At 43.2% G+C, this 22,767-nt stretch overlaps 1 protein-coding gene across 3 annotated transcripts in view; it reads right to left on the minus strand.

The window, feature by feature from the left end:
* Positions 1-5: 5 nt before the first annotated feature.
* Srcap (Snf2 related CREBBP activator protein) overlaps positions 6-22,767 on the minus strand; it is a 50,967-nt gene continuing 28,205 nt past the window's right edge. For 2 of the 3 annotated variants that reach the window (XM_028769460.1, XM_028769459.1), the window contains exons 23-33: positions 21,988-22,254; positions 20,204-21,651; positions 12,560-12,825; positions 12,221-12,423; positions 8,729-8,898; positions 8,374-8,570; positions 8,171-8,285; positions 7,846-7,965; positions 3,766-3,966; positions 3,528-3,611; positions 7-3,181 (exon numbers count right to left, since the gene is read on the minus strand). In XM_028769460.1, the coding sequence (XP_028625293.1) occupies positions 380-3,181; positions 3,528-3,611; positions 3,766-3,966; positions 7,846-7,965; positions 8,171-8,285; positions 8,374-8,570; positions 8,729-8,898; positions 12,221-12,423; positions 12,560-12,825; positions 20,204-21,651; positions 21,988-22,254 (5,873 nt within the window). In that variant the 3' untranslated portion in view covers positions 7-379. Of the gene's footprint in view, positions 3,182-3,527; positions 3,612-3,765; positions 3,967-7,845; positions 7,966-8,170; positions 8,286-8,373; positions 8,571-8,728; positions 8,899-12,220; positions 12,424-12,559; positions 12,826-20,203; positions 21,652-21,987; positions 22,255-22,474; positions 22,658-22,767 lie in introns of all 3 variants that reach the window. The other variant, XM_028769461.1, reaches the window with a different exon arrangement.

Raw genomic sequence — 22,767 nt, forward strand, 5'->3', positions numbered from 1 at the left:
AAAAAAAAAAAAAAAAAAAAAGAAAAAGAAAAAAAAAACCAAACCCACCCCACCTCATTGAAAAGCCCCTCCCCTTTTTCCCTAAGGGTTTGAGGCTGTGAAAGACAGCTGGGGAATCAAGTACAAGGGGGTGGGGACAGAAACTATCTTGCCACCCTTAACACTGCCCAGCCATATGGGATAGGAGAGAAGGGGATTGTGACAAGCCCCATTTCCATGACAATCGGTAACCTACCCCCTACTTTGGTGGAAAGGAAGACAGCCCCCTATGTCTCCCTGGAGGCTTTTTCCCTCAAAGACTTCAAGTAGTGGTTAACAGAGTCAGGCCTGGGCACGGGAAGTGGCCATGGTGGGATACACAAGTGAAGGGGCTGCCCACTCACGTCTTAGCCTTTCGACCTCTGTGACTAATAGTAGGGATAGATAGGTGAGGAGGAGCACTACTACGCAGGATACGCTGGTCCCCTTGGTTGGTGGTCCCAACGAGCCTGCGGGGACCAGTTCGACGGCGTGGGGTTCCATCTCCTTCCTCCTCGTCACCTGAGGCTTCTGCCTCTGACTCCTCTACTGAACCCTCAGGCCCCAGGGGACTTGGGGGCTGCAAGCGGCCCCGTTTTGCCATCCCAGAACTCCCAACTGGAGCCCCTGACCTTTTGCGAGGCATTTTCTCAGTTTCTAGTGGGGGGACAAGAGACCCTGGACGCAGGCGGGTTGAGCGAAATTTGGGAGTTAATGAGACCACAGGCGGTGTCAGTTCTAACCCACTTGGCCCACTATCTGCTAAGTCCAGGTCATCCTGAATTACGGCCATCACCATGGACCCTTCACTCTTTCGTCCCCGCATCCCTTCAGCTTCAAGCCGAAGGCGGGCCAGGCGGGTGAGAGGGCGGCTTCCATCCTCATCAGAGGAACTGCCTTCACTCTCAGCCTGGCCCAGGGGTTGGCGCTGCACTCCCAGTCCACAACTCTCAAGAACAGAAGAGCTGTCGGGATCCAAGACAGGGTGTTGGCTGGGCCTTGGTGATGGTGGATTCTTGGGAGGTCGGCCCCGCTTCCGCTTCGGTGGAGATGTTGAAATGGTGACAGTGGTGACAGTGTTGGTGACAGCAGTGGGACAGGCTAGGAGTGGTGTCAGGGGTGCTGGGAAAGGGAGTGGCTGTGTCCGGCTCTCTAAATTACCATCCCCTGGAGAGGATATGGTCCCAGGAATGGGCAAATCCCTTGCTTTAGGGGGACGCCCACGCCGTCTTTTCTCCACAGGTGATAGGATGATGGGCTCTGGTCTGCGAAGTGGTTGGGGTCCAAGAGGCTGGGGCCCAGGAACAAACTGGGGCCTGAGGTCAGGCTCTGCAACAGTTACTGTTTCAGGCCCAGGGACTGGGTCAACCCCATTGGTTTTCCCCTTAGAGATGGATGAAGGTGCCTCATCCACCCCTCTCCCAGCATCTGCTGGAGACCTGTTCTTCTTAGGAGGCCTCCCCCGCCGACGTTTCACAGCAGGTGGAGTGATGGCAAGCTCTGCTCCTTCTCCATTTTCTGGGCTGCCCCCACCAGTCACCCCCAGTTCATTGTGACGACAAGCTATGAAGGCATGCTGGGCTGGAGTAGACAGTGAAGATGTAGGAGCAGCTTCACAGGGCCCACTGCTAGGAGGTGAGGATTCTGGCCCTGACATACTGTGGATTGATGGGCTTCTTGGACTGGCACTAACTTCAGATACCCCAGGTACTAGGGTGCTGGCAGTTGCCCTATGTCGCCGTCGCTTTACAAGTTCTTTTTCCTCCACCACAGTTACTAGCCTTCCTGGCAGCTTTCGAAGCACTTTGGGACCTGGGGGTTGTCCTGTCCGGCCAGACCCCTGACCCCTGATTTCTACATCAGCACTGGTTCGACGCCGTGGGGGGCGGGCAGGCAAAGGACCCTCAGGAGAGGAGGTGGCTGACGATGAGGTTGATGGGACTGTAACCTCAGCTCTAACAGGTTCTTGTGACTTTTCTGAGTTGGAGATTGGGATCTGAACCTCTCTTGTTTCTTCCAAGTGAGTCTTCAATAGCTCCTGAAGTGGCTCATCAGATCCTGCTGAGGGTGGGAGCTCCAGCCCATTGCTCTCACTCAGACTCATGGTCAATTCCTCACCACCAGGTAGCAGTGTGGGATTAGTTCCCTCCACAGGACCTGGCACCTCCTGCTCCTGACCATTGGGGATGCTCTCAGCCTCCAGGGTTGAACTGGGTGCAGGAATAAAAGGAAGATTCTTCTCTGATTCAGGCAGGACATCAACAGCCACTGGCAAAAGATCCTTTGGAGGCACAAGACTAACCAGGGAAGCCTCAGAATTGGTCATTCCAAGCAGCTCTAGAGACTCCACAGGTGGCAGCTCTTGCGCACACAGCCCTGCTTCCCCTGAGTCCAAGGGGAGGTTGGTAACCCCAGGAGAGGTGGGAACAGGAAGCGAATCAAGTGGGGCTGGTGAAGAAGAGGTTAATAGAGAGGTTTGAGGTGGTAAGGGGGTACAAGTAGGTAGAGGGGTACAGGCAGAAGGAGGGGTAGAAGCAGGAGGAGAAGGAGGAGGAGGAGGAAGAGGAGGAGGAGGAAGAAGCTGAAGCAGAGGTGTGGGAGTAGGCAAAATATGAACAGGAAGAATGGCTACTGGATTTGGGGCTAAAATGGGTATTGGAGCTGTGGCTAGGGCAGAAGTTTCAGCAGAAGTAGGAGCAGGAACAAGAGGAGCAGGAGAAGGAGCAGGAGAAGAGGCAGGAGCAGGAGGAGGTGGAAGAGGAGGAGCAGGAAGAAGAGAAGGAACAGAAGGAAGAGGAGGGACAGAAGGAGGAGGAGGAGGAGGGGGAGGAGGAGGAGGCCGAGGCCTAGGCACTGGCCTGGGAATTCGTTCTCTCACAGGGCTGCATCGGGGAGGCACGAAGGTGTTGCAGGTGTGATGGGAAGATGTGACAGGAGTGTGGTTTGCTCCTTGAGTTTCAGCCCGAGCTCCACGAAGACGTTCACTGACCCGAGTGCCCAGCCTCTCAGGAGCCTTAACTTTCTTGCTGCGCCGGTGGCTGACTCCACTAGTTCCACAAGACATCTCATCCCCAGCCCCTGGCCCTTCCTCTTCCTCCTGGGGTAGTCGAAACACCTCCTCCTTGGCTTGGTCCAGGTCTTTGCGGGCAGCTTCCACTTGTTCCTACCAACAACACAGCCAATAGTGTCAGCAAGAGGCAGAGCAGAGCAAGGCATGATAGAAATGAACAGCTTTGGGGAGATGGCTCAGTGGTTAAGAGCACTGACTGCTCTTCCAGAGGTCCTGAATTCAATTCCTAGCAACCACATGGTGGCTCACAACCATCTACAATGAGATCTGATGCCTTCTTCTGGTGTGTCTGAAGAGAGTGACATTGTACTCACATACATAAAATAATAAATAAATCTTTCAAAAAAAAAAAAAAAAAGAAAAAAAGAGAAAAAAGAAAAAGGAAATGAACAGCTTTCCACTATTGTAATCCCCTCACTTCCTACTTAAGAAGACTTACTTCTGCCTGTTTGAGCTCCTCTCGGCTTACTTCCTCCAATGAAGCTTCTAGGAACTTCATGGCATAGCGCTCAATAGGAGTCAGCTGAAGGGAAGAATAAAAGTTGATAAACATTAAGGACCTAGAACTCAGGGCCTATCACCATTATTTAATTTACTATCACCAGAAAACACAGGGGAAAGAGTCCTGGCATAAGTTATGACAGATGAAGAGAAGTGGTAGTGGATCCAACACTGACCTGTTCTACAAGGGCAGCAATTTCCTGTTCAGCCCTGGACATCTCCTCATCCTCAGCCCCAGGCCCGGGCCGACTGGCTTCCTCTCCCTCACCAGCAGGAAACCCATCGTTCTCATTAAATTCTGCAAGCTCAGCCACTTGCTCAGCTTTGGCCTGAGTGGCTGCACGGATATCTTCTTCATCTTCTGCCCGACACAATGCCTTCAAGATATACAGAAGAAAAACAAAGCACATACAAATAAGAAATTTAAGAACACTGAGGCCAGAAAGATGGCTCAGTGGGTAAAAGGCAATTACCTAGCAAACCTGATAGCCTGGATCTTCAGAATCCACAGTGGAAGGAGACGGCTCTAGAAAGTTGCTCTCTTACTTCCATATGCATGTGATAGCACATATTGCTTATAATGAACAATAAAGTTTTTTTTTTCAAAGAGAAAAAGAGGAGGGGAAAGATCTAGAGAGATACCTCAGCACTAAACAGAGCTTACTACTCTTGAAGAGGACCTGAGTTTGGTTCTCAGCACCAAATCAGGTGGCTCAACTCCAGCTCCAAGGAACAACCCCTTTGATCTCACAGTACCAAAACATAAGACACATAACTAAACATACAAAGAATCGTAGAAAGCAATCCCTCCCCCAAATTTTTTAGGCATGTTGCAGGTATATGCCCATAATCTCAGCTCTCAGGAGGCAGAAATAGGATTGCTGCAAGTTTGAGGTCAGCCTGCTCTATGTTCTAGGCCAACCATAGACACATGACAAGACCCTGTCTCAAAACAAAACAAAATAAAGTTACATTTTGTAATTTACATTTTGTTTATGACAAGGGTAACAAGGTATTACTATGTGGCCCTGGCTGGCTTGGAACAGATTGTGTAGCCAAGTTGTCTTTAAATTTAGAGTCCCACCTATCACTGCCTCCAGTATGCCTGCCATTATATTCCTGCAAAAACACTTGAGGCAGCTGGGTGTGGCAGTACACACTGCTGATTCCAGGTCTCAGAAGGCAATGGTAGGTAGATCTGAGTTCTAAGACAACCTGGTCTAAATAAAGAGATCCAGACAGCCAGGCTTACATATTTGAGGCCCTATCTCAAATTAAAATAAATAAATATATAAATAAATAAAAATTGAATCCAAGTTTATATAAAAACAGATTTACTCTAGCTGTGGTGGTGTTCACCTTTAAATAATAGAACTAAGAAGGCAGAGGCATGTGGATCTTTGTGAGTTCTACTATGGCCAGGACTGTAACACAGAGAAAACCTGTCTCTAAAAACAAACAAACAAACAAACAAACAAACAGAGCTATAGACAACTAAGCAATGCAATGCTCTGGAACACCAGACTTTTCAAAGCAGCTCAATGCTCAACACACGATAAAATGGATTTCGATAGCTCTCCCACTAGGGATAAATTTATCTCTACTTCCTTTCCTTTACAATCAGCCTTAGAGTTTCTTTTAAAAATTAAAAAAAGTAGGAATAGGTCAAGGATATAGCTGTTGGAGTATTTGCCTGAATGCAAAAAATGCTAGCTTCCACTTCCAGCAACAAAAACATGAAGAATAAAATCATGGAGGGCTGGAGAGACGGCTTAAAATACCTCCTGCTCTTGTTGACTCCTTTCAACTCCCAGCACCTACTCTTGAGTGACTCCTAACACCCTGCATATTCCTGTGTTCTCTTCTAGACTCTGTGAGCACCTGCACCCATGTATAAATATACATGATGTGTGTAAACACATACATATACATGTAAACATATACCCCACCATTAGTTAGATTCACATCAAACATACCAAGAGAAGCTACCTATGGGCCACTGAATTAGATTAGTGGGTAAATGCACTTGTCACTAAACCTGATGACCAAAGTTGTATCTTTGAAATCTACATTTAAAAGGAGATCACTGAATCCCACAACACCTACAGAGCTGTCCTCTGACCTCTACATGTAGACTGTGGCATGTGTTTACCCTCCCCATACACAAGAAACAAATGTTTAACAAAATAGTAAGTCTAGCGCATATGTCCAGCAACAAGAAAGTATTTGATAGGTAACCTTCCATAATACTCTTCTACACCTGTACTTGCTTTTCTTCTAATTATACAATATACTGCATGCATACATAATAGACTGCATACTCTAGCAAAGGCAGATGACCATAACTAAATGGCTTTAAAAAAAAAATCAATGTTCTCTGAGCTTTGAAGTACACAGTTACTACTTAGAGATGCACCTATCTCTTGCCATTAAACCTCATTAATAAGGAAATGAGCAACACCTGTATCCTTAATCTTATTAGTAAACTGGGAAATTCATTCAGTGTCTACACTGTCTAGTTTAGATAATCATGAACAGTGCTAAATCAAGAACAATTATCAAATCGGATCTGGGCACATCTCAAGCAAAACCCTCCCTCCCCCTTAGGCTCACTTAGACAAGTGATAAATGCTTGGATGCAACACTGAAAATTTATGGTTTAGTAGGTTTTGAAATGGAGGCCCAGGAACCAATCATTTTAGATTTATGTACTTTATGTGTAGGAGTGTTTGCTTGCATGTCTGTATGTGCACAACATGTGTGCCTAGTTCTTTAACAGGTCAGAAAAAGGTACTAGATAAGAGCTACAGATGGTTGTCAGCATGCAGATCCATGTTGGGAAATGAACCTAGGCCTTCGAGAAGAGCAGAAAGTGCTCTTAAGCTCTGGGGTACCTCTCTAGACCCTCCCTCCCCACTTTGAAACAGGTTTCCCTGTGCAGCTGCAGACTGGGCGGGGCTCAAACACACATAGATCACCTACGGCTCCAGTTACTTTTTGAAGCACTTGAGTCATATCTGTAGCCTGTTCTGTACTCAAGAAATAGACTCTATCTCCAAACACACAAATAAACGTCCAAAACCTTAAAATCTGGGCTGGGAAAATAACTCAGCAGGTACAGGCACTTACCCTTGATTCCTGGAACGTACACAATGAAAAGACATAATAACTATTACAAGGTGTCCTCTAATATCCCCACAGGAGCTGTGGCATGCACACCCATACACATACACACAAAGTAATAAATGTAATATTTAAAAAGTTAAAAAGACTTTTCAAGCTGGTCATAGTGGTGTATGTCTTTAATCCCAACACTTGGGAGGCAGAAGCTGGCAGATCTCTGAATTTGAGGCCAATCTAGTCTACAGAGTGTGTTCCAGGATAGCAAAAGCTACACAGAGAGACATGTCTCAAAAAAACAAAACAAAACAAAAACAGAACCAAGCAAAAACAATTTACCAATTAACTCTGCTGTGAGACTGTTTCTTAGTAATGCCAGAATCATAAAGTCTCAGATATAACTGCCTAAAAGTGGGCTGAACAGGGGCTGGAGAGATGGCTCAGCGGTTAAGAGCACTAACTGATCTTCCAGAGGTCCTGAGTTCAATTCCTAGAAACCACATGGTGGCTTGAAACCATCTGTAACAGGATCCAATGCCATCTTCTGGTGTGTCTGAAGACAGCTACTCACATATATAAAATAAATAGATCTTAAAAGAAAAAAAAAATGGGCTGAATAAGGACAATAGCCTTAGATATGCCAAAGTGGATGGGTTAAGACCATGTGGCTTCAACCTTACACACAATACTACAAGCAACTAGGGAACGCTCAGAGAATGAGAAATAGTACTCCCTGGGGAAGCATGCATTGGTTATCTAGTACCAAATGGTTACTTCTGAAAACACACATGAGTAACATTATACGGACTGAACAGGTTGTACTTACTTAGGAATATACATATATATTTACTTTTACACATATATGTACGTAACAACAATTAATAAAAAAAGAGGCCATGAATTTGAATGACAAAAAGGAAGGGTAAGGTTTGTAGGCAGGAAAAGGAAGGGGACATGATGTAATCACATTATAATCTTAAAAAAAAAGGAAAAATAAAAATGAAACAATACACTGACTATATAATCTGGGAATCAGTACAAACTGTACCTTCTCCTGGACAAACTCAAGTTAAAAGGAAAGACAACATGTATTCAAGAAGCAGTGCTATTTCATGATTGACCTCTTCTTCTGTTACCTGCTCCAAAATATGAGTTTGTTTGCTGGCCACAGCCTCCTCTTCTTCCTCAGGAACAGAAGACACAGATGAGCCAGGTGGCTCCTCCAGAGGCATATCAAACAGCTCCCTGATGGTCTGCTATTGGATAGAACAGAGGGGAGAGGTCAACCAATGGAATATTACTTCATTACTTCAAGGCCAAAAACTTTGAGCTCTGGAAGTATGAGAGGAACTACCAACTCAGAAAGATCTATGGAAGTAAAGGCAGCAGCTGTCTAGCAAACAGGGGAACTCTTTTAAGAACAAAAGTTCTCTTCAGTTTAGATAGGATTTTATTTGGTACCTGTTTAAAATAGGCTGTAGTGAAGTTGCCTCCCTCAATGGCCATATCTCCCAACATTCTCTTCTGATTTGCCTTTTTTAGAATGTTCTCCTCTACTGTTCGTTCACTGATAAGCCTAGGAAATGAGAAGTAAAGTGTAAAACCTACAAATGTATCAAGCATGCTCTACACATAAAGAGAGGTGAGGAAACATTAGGCAATACCTATAGATGTGGACATCTCGAGTTTGACCAATTCGGTGACAGCGATCCTGGGCCTGAGCATCCATGGTGGGATTCCAGTCGCTGTCATAAAAAACAACAGTGTCTGCTCCTGTCAGGTTCACACCCACACCCCCACTTCGAGTTGAAAGGATGAAGCAGAATATGCGTTTGTCTGCATTGAACCGTTCCATCAAGGCCTAGAAGGAAAGGGAAAAAAAGATGGTATTTGAAGATTTATTCCCAAAACAAACCAAAGACTTTTTAATTTTTAAGGTCCCCTCTCTAAGCTGAAAGCTTGAGAAAAAGAAACATAAGCTGAGGTGAGTCTCTAGAGGGCTAAGGATGCCTAAGTTACCTGTCTCTGCTCAACTCTAGTAGAACCATCCAGACGCAAATACAGGTGGCCATGGTAGGTGAGAAACTGCTCTAATACATCCAGCATTCGGGTCATCTGGGTGAAAATGAGCACCCGATGGCCCCCTGCCTTGAGCCGCCGTAACAGCACTGCCAATGTCTGCAACTTTCCTGAAAAAACATGAAGGAGTACGCGTTGTTAACTACATGACAGTATAATGTAATACTAGAGAAATACAGTTGAAGGGTAATCAAAGTCTTATGTCAAGGTTTCAACTAGTCCAATGAATAAAAACCATTTAACTCTCTACTTTTTACCCTTAAATGTTCTTCTTTATAGTATGTTCCTATCTGGGACTTAATTCCTCTTTAACCTAGTGCTGAAGCCACACAGCAACAGAGCATCAGGGGATAGAGTAGGAGTGTATTCTCAGTGTTTATAAGCAAGAAATTTCCAAGTACTAACCAGTCATGCCAGCTGAAACGAGACTAGACTCACATTAGAATTATCAACAAATCTATAGTCAAGGTTTACAGAAAGGAACTTAAGGTCAGATTACAACCATCGGAAAAGACAGGCTAGGATGGTAAGTTATCTTAGAACAAATAGAAATGATGCTGACACTCACAAGAAACAAGTGTTCTTACATAGGAGCCAGGTTAGGTTCCCAGTAACTACATGGTAGATCACAACCAACTGTGAATCTAGTTCCAGGGAATCTGGTGCCCTCTTTTGACCTTCTTGGGCAGCAGACATGTACATAGCACACATATAGACATATAGGCAAAACGCTCACATGCATAAAAAAACCAAAAAACCACATTAAAACAAAAACAACAAGCCGAGCAGTGGTGGCGCTCGCCTTTAATCCCAGCACTTGGGAGGCAGATGAAGGCAGATTTCTGAGTTCGAGGCCAGCCTGGTCTACTGAGTGAGTTCCAGGACAGCCCGGGCTACAAAGAGAAACCCTGTCTCAAGAAAAAAAAAAAAAAAAAAAAAAACCAAACAAACCAAACCAACCAACCAACCAAAAACCAGAAACAACAGAGGCTGGAGAAATGGCTCAGCGGTTAAGGACACTGACTGCTCTTCCAAAGGTCCTGAGTTCAATTCCCAGCAACCACATGGTGGCTCACAATCATCTATAATAGGATCCGATGCCCTCTTCTGGTGTGTCTGAAGAAAACTACAACATACTCATATATAAAAAATAAATAAATCTTAAAAAAAAAAACCAACCAGAAACAACATATATATTATTTCCAGTAAGTCAGTTAGCAAGAAGACCAGTAAATAAAGGTACTTGCTGCCAAGTCTGACAACTTCAGTTAGTTCTACAACTCACATGGATCCAACACACATAAATTGTCTTGGATATTAAACTATGTAGGCATCTATAGAAAACTAACAGAGGAATAAAAACTTCTGGTAGTGTTAAGAGTCCTAGGACAACCTCAGTTGAAACTTGGAGAAACTTGGAGTTACTTTATTTTCAGCTCCAAGTTTATATGTGTGTGTGTGAGAGATGAGGGGTGTGCTTGGGATTGAACTTGGGGCCTCGTGCACACTAGGAAAGCACTTACCACTGAGAGCTAAACCTCCAGCCCAGTCTGAAAAGACCTACAACTAACCTATTAGGGTTTCAGATGTTATTTAAAATGGGAGTGGGGTAAGGTGAGGCTGCAGAGATGGCTCAAAAATTAAAAGACTTGCTATGCCTGAGTGCTTGAGTCTGAATCCCTAGCATCCTAAGGGTTGAGATGAAGACAGGAAGACAAGGTTAGGGGGATTGAAGGTCAGCCATTCTAGCTGTAATAGTGAGCTCCAGGTTTATTACGAGACCTCATATCAAAAATAAAGACGGGGAATGAGAGTAAAATGAGGTGTGTGTGTCAGTATGACAACATGAAATGGTCAAAGAACAAATTTAATCAACTATAGAAAAAAGGTGAGAGAGTAAAAGAGAAAAATAATTGACCTCTGCCCTCTAAATTCATATACAGGAAAGTGCACTTGCACATTCATATATGAACAGACACATGATATGCACAAGAAACTTTTTTTCTTTTTTAAGAACAGGTCCCACTATGTAAACAAGGTTGGCCTTAAAGTTATCCTCCTGCATAAATTTGCTTCTCAAATGCTGAGATTATAGGCCCGTATTACCACCCCAGGTTCCCCTACACAAAGAATGTATTTTTTTTTAAAAAATTTCTCATACATTACATCCCAACTGCTGAATAAAAATTCAGCACAGAGGCAGATGGATTTCTGAGCTCAAGGCCAGTCTCGTCTGTAGAGTGAGTTCTAGGACAGCCAGAGCTATAAAGAGAAACCCTATTTCAAAAAAACAAAAACAAACAAAAAAAATCCTATATAGTAATAATGATAAGCAGAATAATAAAAGGGTTGAGAGTAACAGGTAAGAAGATGGTCCTAGATACACGAAGCTATTAAATGGTTGGTGATGTGCCACACATTATCATTTTCAGAATTTCTTACTATGTAAAAACAGTAAATGTTCTTGTGGTTTAAGTGGCTGTAAACTTTGGTTTTGTTTCTTGCAGACAAATTCATTATATTCAATATAAGGTTTCTTGTCTTTAGCTGTGCAGTCTAATATTACCACAAACCATTTCCCATGAACTTTATAAGGCAAAGTCTTGTTTTGTTTTGTAGCCCCAGATTGCCAAACTTGCTTTATAGATCATTCTAGTCTTGAACATGCAGCAACCGTCTGCTTCTTTGTCCTGAGTATTAGGTTTACAGATGTGCATCTCAGACACAGTTGCCTTTTCCCGTAACTTTTGGGTTTTTAAAGACCTTTCTGTCTTTCTCTCTCTTTCTTTCCTTCCTTCCTTCCTTCTTTCCTCCTCCTTCTTCTTCTAAAAATTTATTTATTTTATGTATATGAGTACACTGTAGCTGTCTTCAGACACACCAGAAGAGAGCATCAGATCCCATTACAGATTGTTGTGAGCCACCATGTGGCTGCTGGGAATTGAACTCAGGACCTCTGGAAGAGCAGCTGGCGCTGTTAACTACTGAGCCATTTCTCCAGTCCCTTAAAGACGTTTCTATATGTAGCGCTGGCTGTCCTAGAACCTTTGTAAGCCAGCATGGCCTTGAACTCAGAGATCTGCCTGCCTCTGCTGAGATTAAATGTGTGCTTCCATATCCTATGCTATGCTGTCTCACTTATTATCCCAAATGATAAGCAAAATGACAGATGTTCATGACAACCACTGGATAGATAAAGCAACTAACATCATAGATACATCACTTCCACAAAAGCTCCCCAAATATTGCCTCTAAGCATTGTTTCTATGATGTAGTAGTCTTAATACAAAGACTCAAGAACAATTTGGTGTGGAGGAGTTCAAAGTCATCCTTGGCTCTAGCAGCAAGTCAGAAGACGTCTTGGGTGCACAAGACTTTGTCTCAAAGGAAAGTAAACAAACACAGAGGGCCTTGAAATGGACAAGAACTCACCACAATCATACTGGATGAGTCTCAAGTCAGGGAACTGAGTACGCATGTTACATACAATACGGTGCAAAGGACGGGCTCGGGGCCAGAGCTCACAGGCCAATTGCTCTTGGAAGGCTGCCTGATGAGGGGCCAGCCAAGGAGGTGGGTGGCAGGCATGCAGGGAAGGGGGAGGTGCCTCCACAGGAGGCATGACAAAGATGAACCTGTGAAAGGAAGAAAGTAAATACTGTAAAAAAAATATGACCTTCAAATACCATGGAAATCAGCACCTTCATTAGCCCCAAGCCCCAAGCCCCAAGCCCCAAGCCCCATTCCCCATGAGCACTTAGCCATGCCAACCTCTCAATGATTTCTGACAGCTGGTCTAGTCGCTGCTGGGGAAACAGTACAGCCTGATGGGCAGCCTCAGTGTAAGTCCAAAAGATGGGGTGGCTGGGACCAGGAGAACGAGGGCCAATGGGGCTAGCAACAGGTTGGGGCAAGGTACAGAAATCCAGGACTTCAGTTCCATACACGGGTGCCAGAGCCCCATGAGCCTCACTAAGTTGGAAAATCCGTTCCAGGCGCTCAGATCGCTGCTGCTTCCGCTTTTCTTCCAGAGAGTCCTAAAGAAGAAGAAAAAAAGAAATTAGTGTACTCAAGAGTTTACAACAAAACTTTATAAAAACTTAGGTTCTTCCACATGGAATCTAAAGTAATAATTAGAGCTAAGACAAATACCTTGTGCTTTATCATTTTCAAAACTGTCAAGGAAAACTGATTTCACAGTGCTAAATGACATTTTCTACAAGAGAAAACTAATCTTCCCCCGTATGCTTATTAAAGCAGAATGCAGAACACTCAAAAATAAAACCTACATATCCAACAGTTGTGGCAATTTTCTTATGTAACATTCAATCTCAGGGCACCTAACTTACAGTTTCTTGAAGTAGCTCCATGGAATGTGAATGTGCACTTTAATGTACATGCACAAATAAATGTAATTAAAACGAAACAGCAGACACTGAGCCAAGTGTGCTGGTACATGCCTTTAATCCAGTATTTGGGAGGGGATGCAGGTAGATTTCTATGAGTTCCAGGACAACCAGGGCTACAAAATGAGAGACTCTGTCTCAGAAGAGGAAAAAAAATACAGAAAAATCAGGGAACACAGGCTTACAAAAAAAGCAAAAAATGAGCAAGGGAAAAATAAGGAAAAAGAAAGGGAAGAATGGAAAGGAATGAAATAAGCAGGGCCCCCTTTTTATTACTGTTTTCAGACAGGGTATCTCTCTTGGGACTTGCTGACTGCCAGTGCTGGGATTAAAGATGTGAACCATCACTGTCTGGCTAAGGAGGGGCCTTCTAAATAGGAAGTAAAATCTTTCTGTAAGACAGTGGAGGAAAGCTCAGAGTAGGAAAAGCAGAGCAAATTTTAATACATTGTGGTTATTTAGGTGATTAACTATCATGACTTCAGAGATACATGTCTGTATTTTGGTTTCATTGATTTTTTTTTATACTTGCTATGAATATATCAATTTTTTATTTTTCTTAATTTAACTATGATAGCTCATTTTCAAGTTCTGTCACTGTGAAAGAAATAAAAGTTCATAATGTAAGGTTAGAAACTACACAGGAGACATTAATAGTAAATCATGGCTAGACAAATATATTTCCAAAGTGGCCAATGAGAATTAGTGAAGTCATCTACTATATAAATAAGACTACTTTTCCTTATATGTACATATTTTTACCTCAACCAGTATACTTATTAGTAGAGTATGTAATAAGAACTAACATTCCAACTAGAAGTGTATAATAAACCAAACTCCACCCCAAAACTAACCATAACTACCGTAGTTATGGTTATAGTTATATAATAATATATATATATATTTATAAAAATACTAACTATTCATGTAAATTTGTATTTAAAGTTAGACAGCCTAACTGGGAAATTAGACATTATTTATCAAACTACTCACATATTCTCTGACAACCCACACACACAAAGTAGAATAGCACTATTTTTTGTTTTGTTTTGCTTTTTAGCATAACTTATCAGTGAATTCTTTCACAAATCCCACTCTAAAAAGATTGTTAGATAATTCAAATGAATTCTACAATCTTCATAGTGGCAAGACATACGGTAGACGTACATGGAGTCAGACATCTCTTCATTGTTCTTATCATTTTACTTCTAAATAGATACAGGCATCTGTTTCTTTTTTTTTTTTTTAAAGGTTTATTTTTATTCATATGAGTACACTGTAGCTGTCTTCAGACACACCTGAAGAGTACATCAGACCCCATTACAGATGGTTGTGAGCCACCATGTGGTTGCTGGGAATTGAACTCAGGACCTCTGGAATAGCAGTCAGTGCTCTTAACCGCTGAGCCATCTCTCCAGCCCCAGGCATCTGTTTCAAATGTAACATTTAAAATCGTCTAGTGATAACACGTGAAGCCTCACTGTAGTCAGAGATTTTTATGGTTCATTGCTGAAGTATTTATGCTCTAAGTTATGAGTTAATGGCATATCAATGAAACTTTTTTGTTGTTGTTTGTTTTTTGAGACAGGGATACTTTTTGTAGTCCTAGCTATCTTAGAACTCACAGAAATAAGTTTGCCTCTGCTTCCCAAGAGCTGTGATTAAAGGTGTGCACCACCACATCTGGCTTTAAATGTTTCTTTGTTGTGTATTCTGGACAATTTACTCTAAAAGTTGTGGAAATAACAACAAATGCTAGAAGATGCAAGAAAAGAAATACCCTTATTCACCGTTGGTGGGTGGCAGTATCTTGTTACAAAGATATGTACACCATCATATTCTCTGCTGCTCTATTTACAAACTAAGAAATTCCATTAGTTTAAATTCCCATCAGTCTGTGAATGGATGCCCAAAATGTGCTATAGGGATAAAACGTTCAGAGGATAAAAGTCCTTACCGTACAAATCCTGACAACCTAAATTTGAGGCCCAGAATCGATATTAAAGAAAAACAAAAAACAAAACAAAAAACCCAAAAAACAAAACCAAAACAAACAAACAAACAAAAACAAAAAACCCAAAAAACCAAAACATAACCCCCTACTCCAAAATCCTGTGTGGCGATGTACATTTGACACTTCCTATAGGAATCATACACAATTTAGAAATTTAGTGGCCAGGGATATAGCTCAATGATAGAATGGTTGGCTAGTATACACAGGCTTTGGGTTAAATCACCGACACAAAAACTAAAACCAAACAAAAAGTTTTAATGTGGTACAAATACAGAGCTTTATTCAGGTAAAAAGAAAAATCAAACTGTGAAATGTTCAGGAAAAACTCTGTCTTGAAAAACAAAAACAAAAGAAAAAAGAAAATTTCAAGAAAAATATATGGGAACTAGAAATATACTTAGTAAAGTAACTCAGTCTTAGAAAAATGTTACATGTAAACTATCATATGTGGATCCTAGTTTTGAATTTTTAGATTTGAGTTTAACTTGGAGTGCCTGTAGAAAGGCAAGAAGGGGAAGGCCAAGAAGGGGAACAGAGTACATATGACATGAGAGCAGCGGTTCTCAAAGAGGGTCGAATAACCCTTCATAGGAGTCACATGTCAGATACCCTAAATATCAGACATTTATATAATGATTTGTAACAGCAGCAAAATTACAGTTATGAAGTAACAACAAAAGTATTTTTATGGTTAGGAGACACCACAACATGAAGAAACTGTGTTAAAGTGTTGAAGCATTAGGAAGGTTGAGATCTACTACTGCTCTAGAGAGAGAGACTATCAGGAATGGAAAGGAAGGTGGGTGGGGAATGGGGCAGAGCAGAAGAGAAAGGAAAGACTAACCAAAACTAAGGATAAAAGCGCCATAAGGAAACTTATAAGGTAATTTAAAAATATACAGGGTGTAGATTCCAGGCTAGTTTGGTCTACATAGTGAATTCCGTAACAGTCAGAGTTAAATAGAGAGACCCTGTTTCAAAGTAAATAAACAATTTGTATATCCGTATAATTAAGGGAGTTAGAGATAGGACCTAGTATTTTAAGAGTGCTTGCTGAACAATCATGAGGGCCTGAGTATGGATCCCAGTATTCACTAGGCATCTTCACAAATCCTGTGGTCACAGCACTGAATACAGACTGGAGAATTGTGAGGATGTTTAGCTCTGGCCTAGCCAACAAAATGTGAACCCCAAATTTAGAGAGCATTAGGTCTCCAATCAGTGGACAGTGATAGAGGACCACTGATATGCTTTCCTAGCCCCTGTGTGCACCTGCACATGTATGTATATATGTACACTCATATGAACATGAGTAGGAACACACACACGTATGCACACAGTGGCCTTAAGTCCAGAACAGGGTGTTACATCCCGTAGAACTTGTTATGGATGGTTGTGAACCACTATTTGGGTGCTGGGATTTGAACTCCAGTCCTCTGTTAAAACAAGTGCTCTTAACCACTAAGCCATTTCTGTAGCCCTTAAATATATATAATCTAAGAATAATTAAAAAAAAAGTGAGTGGGTGACCTGCATGGGTGAACAAGGCTATTTCTAAAAGCTATGGGTTATTAAACAAAAGCCAGTTGCCAGGTATTAGATATCTCCATATAAGCTGTTGGTCAGGGAGGCCCCAGAAGGTCCCCAAACAACAAAGGTTACTCCCACTGCTCTTGGTTTCCCATCAAATTAGATGGTAAAATCCTATTGCAGAAGATTCCACACACTAGGACAGAGAAATTAAATTGCAAATAAGCTGTAAGCTTGCTCCTTGCTAGCTGTCTCAGTACCACAAAATGTTCAGCAAGCAGCTGGGGAAAAGTTAGCAATGGTCTTTTCTGGCTGTGAACTCTGTAAGTTATAAAACCAACATTCCAGGCAAGATGTGTCCATTAATTTAATAGTGGCATGTTAATGAAGGTATCCAATTGTTTCTGCTTGGGTTTGAGGTCTCCTCCACAGGAAGGAATCTATGCTTGGTACTTTAAACCTAGCTAAAAGTCTAAGGCTAAGCTGGCAAAATGGGCTGCTACACAAGCCCAACTACCTGAGTTCAAATCCTGGCACCCAGATTGGAAGGAGAAAACCAGCTCCTCCACACTTCATGGGGTACAGACATAAGACAAGATGACATACACTGTTTTACTAAGTAGACACAGTGTCAAGCTGCAGTTTTCTACTTGTACCCAGATGAGCACCGCTGCCATCTTTGGGCAGAGAACATTCTGATTGCAGAGTGTGTTAACTGGTCTCAGTGTTGACATTAAGTGATTGTTATTTGCTCACCCTAAATAGGACATCTGTATCATCTCTTCCAGAGCTCAGAAAACATAAAGCAAGATGGAGAGAAAAGGCTCTAAGTGCTGGATAATGAGACAGAGTGCTATGAAATGATGTCTCTGGACGTGAAGTAGTTGTTATATTCATAAACTCATAGCGGCTATGTAGTTAGTTACCTTCACTAGATAGAACTAATCAACATTTCATTAGTGGCAGTTCATGGGGAAAGAGGGAGTAATTTTCTTTAGTGGTAAAGTGTTGGTCAATAACCACCCCACTAATACTCATGTAAATAAGGCTAAGGCTAATTAAACTCAAACATAAAACAAAAGACATTAGAGTTGGAGGGGTCTTGACAACAAAGGGTTCAACAGGAGTAGGAAGGAAAGAAAGGAAGTTAGGAAAGGTAAAAACAACCAACACACCACAAGCACACACATTTGTTAGTTTTATAAAGTTTAACAACGGGGCTGGGAGATGGCTGAGCAGTTAAGAGCACTGCCTGCTCTTCCAAACTTCCTGAGTTCAATTCCCAGCAACCACATGGTAGCTCACCGCCATCTGTAATGGGTTCTCATGGCTTCTTCTGGTGGGGCTGAAGATAGCTACAGTGTGCTCACATAGATAAAATAAAACAACTTCACTCTCTCCACCCTCAAATTGTGAACTCAATGAGTTAAAAAAAAAAAAGTTTAAGAACAGACACAGAAAGGGTAATGTCAATTTTTTTTGCCAAAAGTCTAGAATTTTAGAAGGGCAACTTGTCAGTCTGGAAAATGGAAAAGCCTTGACTGATTTCATTCCTACATCTGTCTTTCTAGCTTGTCTGTAAAACCAAATGAACTATTGTCAGTCATGGTGAGGCACACCTTTAATTCCAGCACTTGGGAGGCATAAGTGGGGAGGATATCTATGAATTTGAGGCCAGCCTCATCCACACAGTGAATCAGGGCCAGTCAAGACTATTATTATAAGACTGTTTTAAAAATCAAAACCAAAAATTCCACCTCTTGTCAAAGCATTTACAATGCTTACAGTTTTATGTAATTATTTTGTCTTCTATTTACTAAATTGCAAAAGTCATAACATGACTAATATTTGACTGATCACTAATTGTTGATTGGTTGACATAAAAGTACATTCTCAATAAATTTATGTTAGTGTTCCAGATAGCTCAATGGTAGAGCTCTTATTCACCATGCTGAAAGCCCTATATTTGATCCCTGGCTTAGAGATGAACAAACAAACAAATAAACAAAAAACAAAATAAAAAGCAAAACTGGACCTCAGTAACCATTCTGGGGGAGGAAGGGGAAGCCCACCCCTAGTCAAGAAGCAAGAACATTCTTGACAGGTGTTTGGTGGTTCATACCTTTAATTCCAGCACTCTGAGGCAAAGGAAAGCCAGTGAGACCCAGTTTCAAAAACCAAAACCCAAACCAAACAGAAAAAGATGCTATTCACAACTGACAGCTACTGGGAGAGTGAATATCAGTTCTTGTCAATAGAGTGACATTGAGTTTATCAACTACACTCCAGGGTAGGCCCTACACTCAGAAGTAGTTGGCCAACACAAATCAAACTCCATGTTTTTCTTTTTTTTCTTTCTTTTTGTTGCTGCTTCTAACAGAGAGGAAGAACAATAAAGTTGGGGTGGGCATGAAGGAGGATCTGAGAGGAGTTGGGGGAGGGCAAAGAACATGATCAAAATATATTACAGAAAACTCCAAAACATTAAATAACAACATTGAAATAGGAAAAAACTCATAAAACTCAGCATTTGACAAACACAGGGCCTGGTTTTGATCCCTAGCACCTGGAGAAAGTGGTGGTGGGCCTCAATAGTAATTTAAAATGGTAAATAATCTGAATAGACATTTCTTCAAATAACATACAAATGACTAAATAAACATGTAAGATACAAAGATAGGCATGTTAGCAGAGGTCATAAACCACAGAAGGCAAACTGAGGTAGAAGGATCATAAATTTACAGCCAGTCTAGGCTATGTAGTAAGTTCCAGGCTAGCCTAGGATAAATACATAGTAAGACCCTTGGCAGAGAGGGGGCGTGAAGGGAGAGGGAGGGACGGACAGCGGGAGGGAGCAAGGGAGGAAGAAAGGAGCAATGACTTAAAAGATCAGAAATTAAGAGTTCCAGTATTGGCTTGGACATCTGTGGCACACATTCCAGGAAAGCCAGAGCTATACAATAAGACGGTATCATAAAAAAAGGTATGCCAGCAATTACACCAAGCAGCTCATAATAGGTGATGCCCTCTTTTGGCCTTGAAGGATACCTGCACACACATGTGCACAGATATACAAAGATGCACACACATAAAATTTTTAAAAAATCTTTTTAAAAAAAGAGAGGGCAAGCAAAGGTGATACAGCTCAGTAGTGAAACTTCTGCTTAATAAAGAGTAGAGGTTTAACAAAGTTTCTCTCTAATAGGGAGAAAAAGGATCTAAAGTTGAACATTTCTGTTTCTAGGTTAATTTGTACTGTGAGTTTACCAAAATCTGAACCAAACATCCTATGAGAAAATAAGAAATTAACATTTCTGTTTTACAGATTGGAATACACATTCATAAGGGAGGAGTCTATCCAAATGTATCCTGGCCAATAGTACACTAAGCTTTGAAACTGTTCCAGATACTCTCAACACTACAAGAAAACTCAACTGCCAATTCCTTTGTGGAAGTAAAACTTACCAGATAGAAAGGGGAACGAGGTGGCGGTGGGGGCTGGCGTCGAGGCCGGGGCCCACTGAACGAGGTAGCAGTGGGAAGAGGGCTGGGAGGACCAGAGCGCAGAGTCAGTGTCTCAGGCTCATCCTTGGGAACAGGTAGCCGGTTTACCATGGTGACAGGCAAGGAAGCGGCACCAGATGCCGAAACAAGGGAAGACGCTTGGGAAGCTGGAGCCTGTGTTAAGGCTGGGGTCAGTGCTAAAGTCTGGGTGGCAGATGGATCCAGAGTGGGCACAGGAACTGGAGCAGGGCTCAAGGTCAGTGTTTGCACCGAAGTTGGAACCAGGAGTGAAGCAGATGATGCTGCTGGAGCCAAAGTCAGTGTGTGAGCTGGAGCTGGGCCCACTGGAGAACTTGGAGCCAGAGACAATGTTTGAGTTGGACCTACTGGTCCTCCTGGTGCTAAAGATAGTGTCTGGGCTGGTGTTGGTACCAGGGATGATGCTGGAGTCAATGATAATGTCTGAATTGGAAAGGGCCCTTGAGGGCTCCCTGTTGCCAAAGAATGTGTTTGAGACGGAGACAATCCACCAAGAGTGGGTGCTAAAGTTGGGGCTAGGGTCAATGTCTGAGTAGAAGCCAGGCTTGAGAGAGGTGATGAAACTGGGGTTGATATCAGAGTTTGAGTTGATGAGGGAGCCAACACAGAAGTTGGAGCTGATACCAATGATGATGAGGATAAAGGGGTTCCTGACATTGATGGTGGAGTTACAGCTGGAAGTGGAGTTTGTGATGCAGCCAGAACAGGAAGCGGAGTCAGAGGAGGAGTTGGAGAAGGGCCCAGGATTGCTGTCTGTGAAGCCGCCATAGGAGCCAGAGAGGTGGCTGAAGCCTGAGATGTAGAAGGTGCTGCAGCCAGAAGGGAAGCCTGAGCTGGAGCTGAACTTGGTGATACTGGGAAAGGACTAGCCAGAGCTGAAGCTGACACCAGGACAGGTGAGCATGCTGGGGCCACAGCTGAGTTCAATCCTGGAACATGTGAAGAGGTGGTAGCCAACAACAGAGAATGACCAGATGTCTGAGGTGGGGACAGAGCTGGACTAGTAGCCAAACCTAGAGCCAAGGCTGACATTGATGGGGAAACCCCAGCTGATGCCAAAGGTGGCCCAGAGGCTGCTGAGACAACAGCTAGTGCTGGGGCCACACTGGTCAACAGGGCTGGACCTAAGTCTGAAACAGACAAGGGGCCTGTGATGGGGATGGTTAGTGGGGCAGAGGCTGGGACAGGAAGTGTAGTAGGGACAGAGATGGGAAGTGAAGATGACACAGGGACTGAGACTGCAGAGGACACAGGACTAGAAAGGGGAGAGGAATTGTGAATTGTCATCGGAGAAGAGGCTGGCCCAGGGAGTGAGGATGGCATGTGCAGAGAGGAAGAGATGGTCATGGGAGCAGCTCCGGGTGCTGAAGCTGTGGAGACACAGAGGACAAGTTAGCTTGATGAAGAATTATTTTTCTGCTCCTACTACCTGTCCCATCCTTTCCACTAATCCATAAGCTTCACTAATTTTCCAGAAAGCCTTCAGTCCCACAACACGAGGTCAAAGTTTAAGCAATAGGGTCAGGTCACTTAGCCTTTCTAGGACTCTGAGAAATGTACCTTGGATTAGGTAAAGGATTGAGACTCATAGCAAATTAAGACAATATGCTAACAAAGGAATCCACTGTGACTAACAAAACTTAAGGACTACCAATGTCTCATTCATGTCTGATAAAAATTTCTGGACTCAGCCGTTATGAACTCACCACTGACTTCAGGCGAAGGATTGTGGACCAGCTTGAGGAGGGGCCTCACCAGAGTGGGTGTGGGTATGGGGGTACGAGCAGTACCCAGTGTAGGTGAGGATAGACGGCTAGGGGTTAACGTAGGGCGTGATGTCAACACAGCTGGAAGCCCAGAACTTGAAGGCCGGGGTGCTGGTGCCAGTGGTGGAACAGGAGTCAGTCCATCCCGAGGGGCCTGCCTCACTACAATCTTCACCACGCCTGTATTATTCACCATGGACGGTGGCACTGCAAGAGGAAGCTACATTGAGAAGAAGGTAGGAAACAAACAAGAGACCCAAAGGATGGAAAGAAGTCCAGGGGAAAGGAAAAGTGGCAGACAGATACTAGAGATACTGGCAAGAGAAACAACACTGAGGGAAGGCTAGACACATAGTAGGCCCAGGGCATGCCTGAAAGGACCAAGGCCAAGTAAGGGCTGAGTAAATACAAAGGCCAAGAGCCTCACCCTGGTTAGCAGCAAGCGGAAGGCTGAGGCCAGTGGGGGCAGGGGTGGTGCTGGGGGTCGAAGGCAGCACAGAGACAGGGGTGGGGCCAGGGGTCGGGGCCACGGCCTGGATGAGGGCCACATGGGCAGGCTGGCTGATGAGGTGGTGCTGCCCCCCTGCTGACACCAGGTGCACTACATTCCCTGGGTTAAGGGAAAACAGAGAGAGAGAGAGAAAGAGAAAGAGAGAGAAAGAAAAAGAGGGGGAGAGAGAAACAAGCACCTATCAGCCTGAGGGCAGAGGCAAGAGCAAG

This window comes from Grammomys surdaster, unplaced genomic scaffold, assembly GCF_004785775.1.
Source record: "Grammomys surdaster isolate TR1022 unplaced genomic scaffold, NIH_TR_1.0 192, whole genome shotgun sequence".
Taxonomy (NCBI): domain Eukaryota; kingdom Metazoa; phylum Chordata; class Mammalia; order Rodentia; family Muridae; genus Grammomys; species Grammomys surdaster.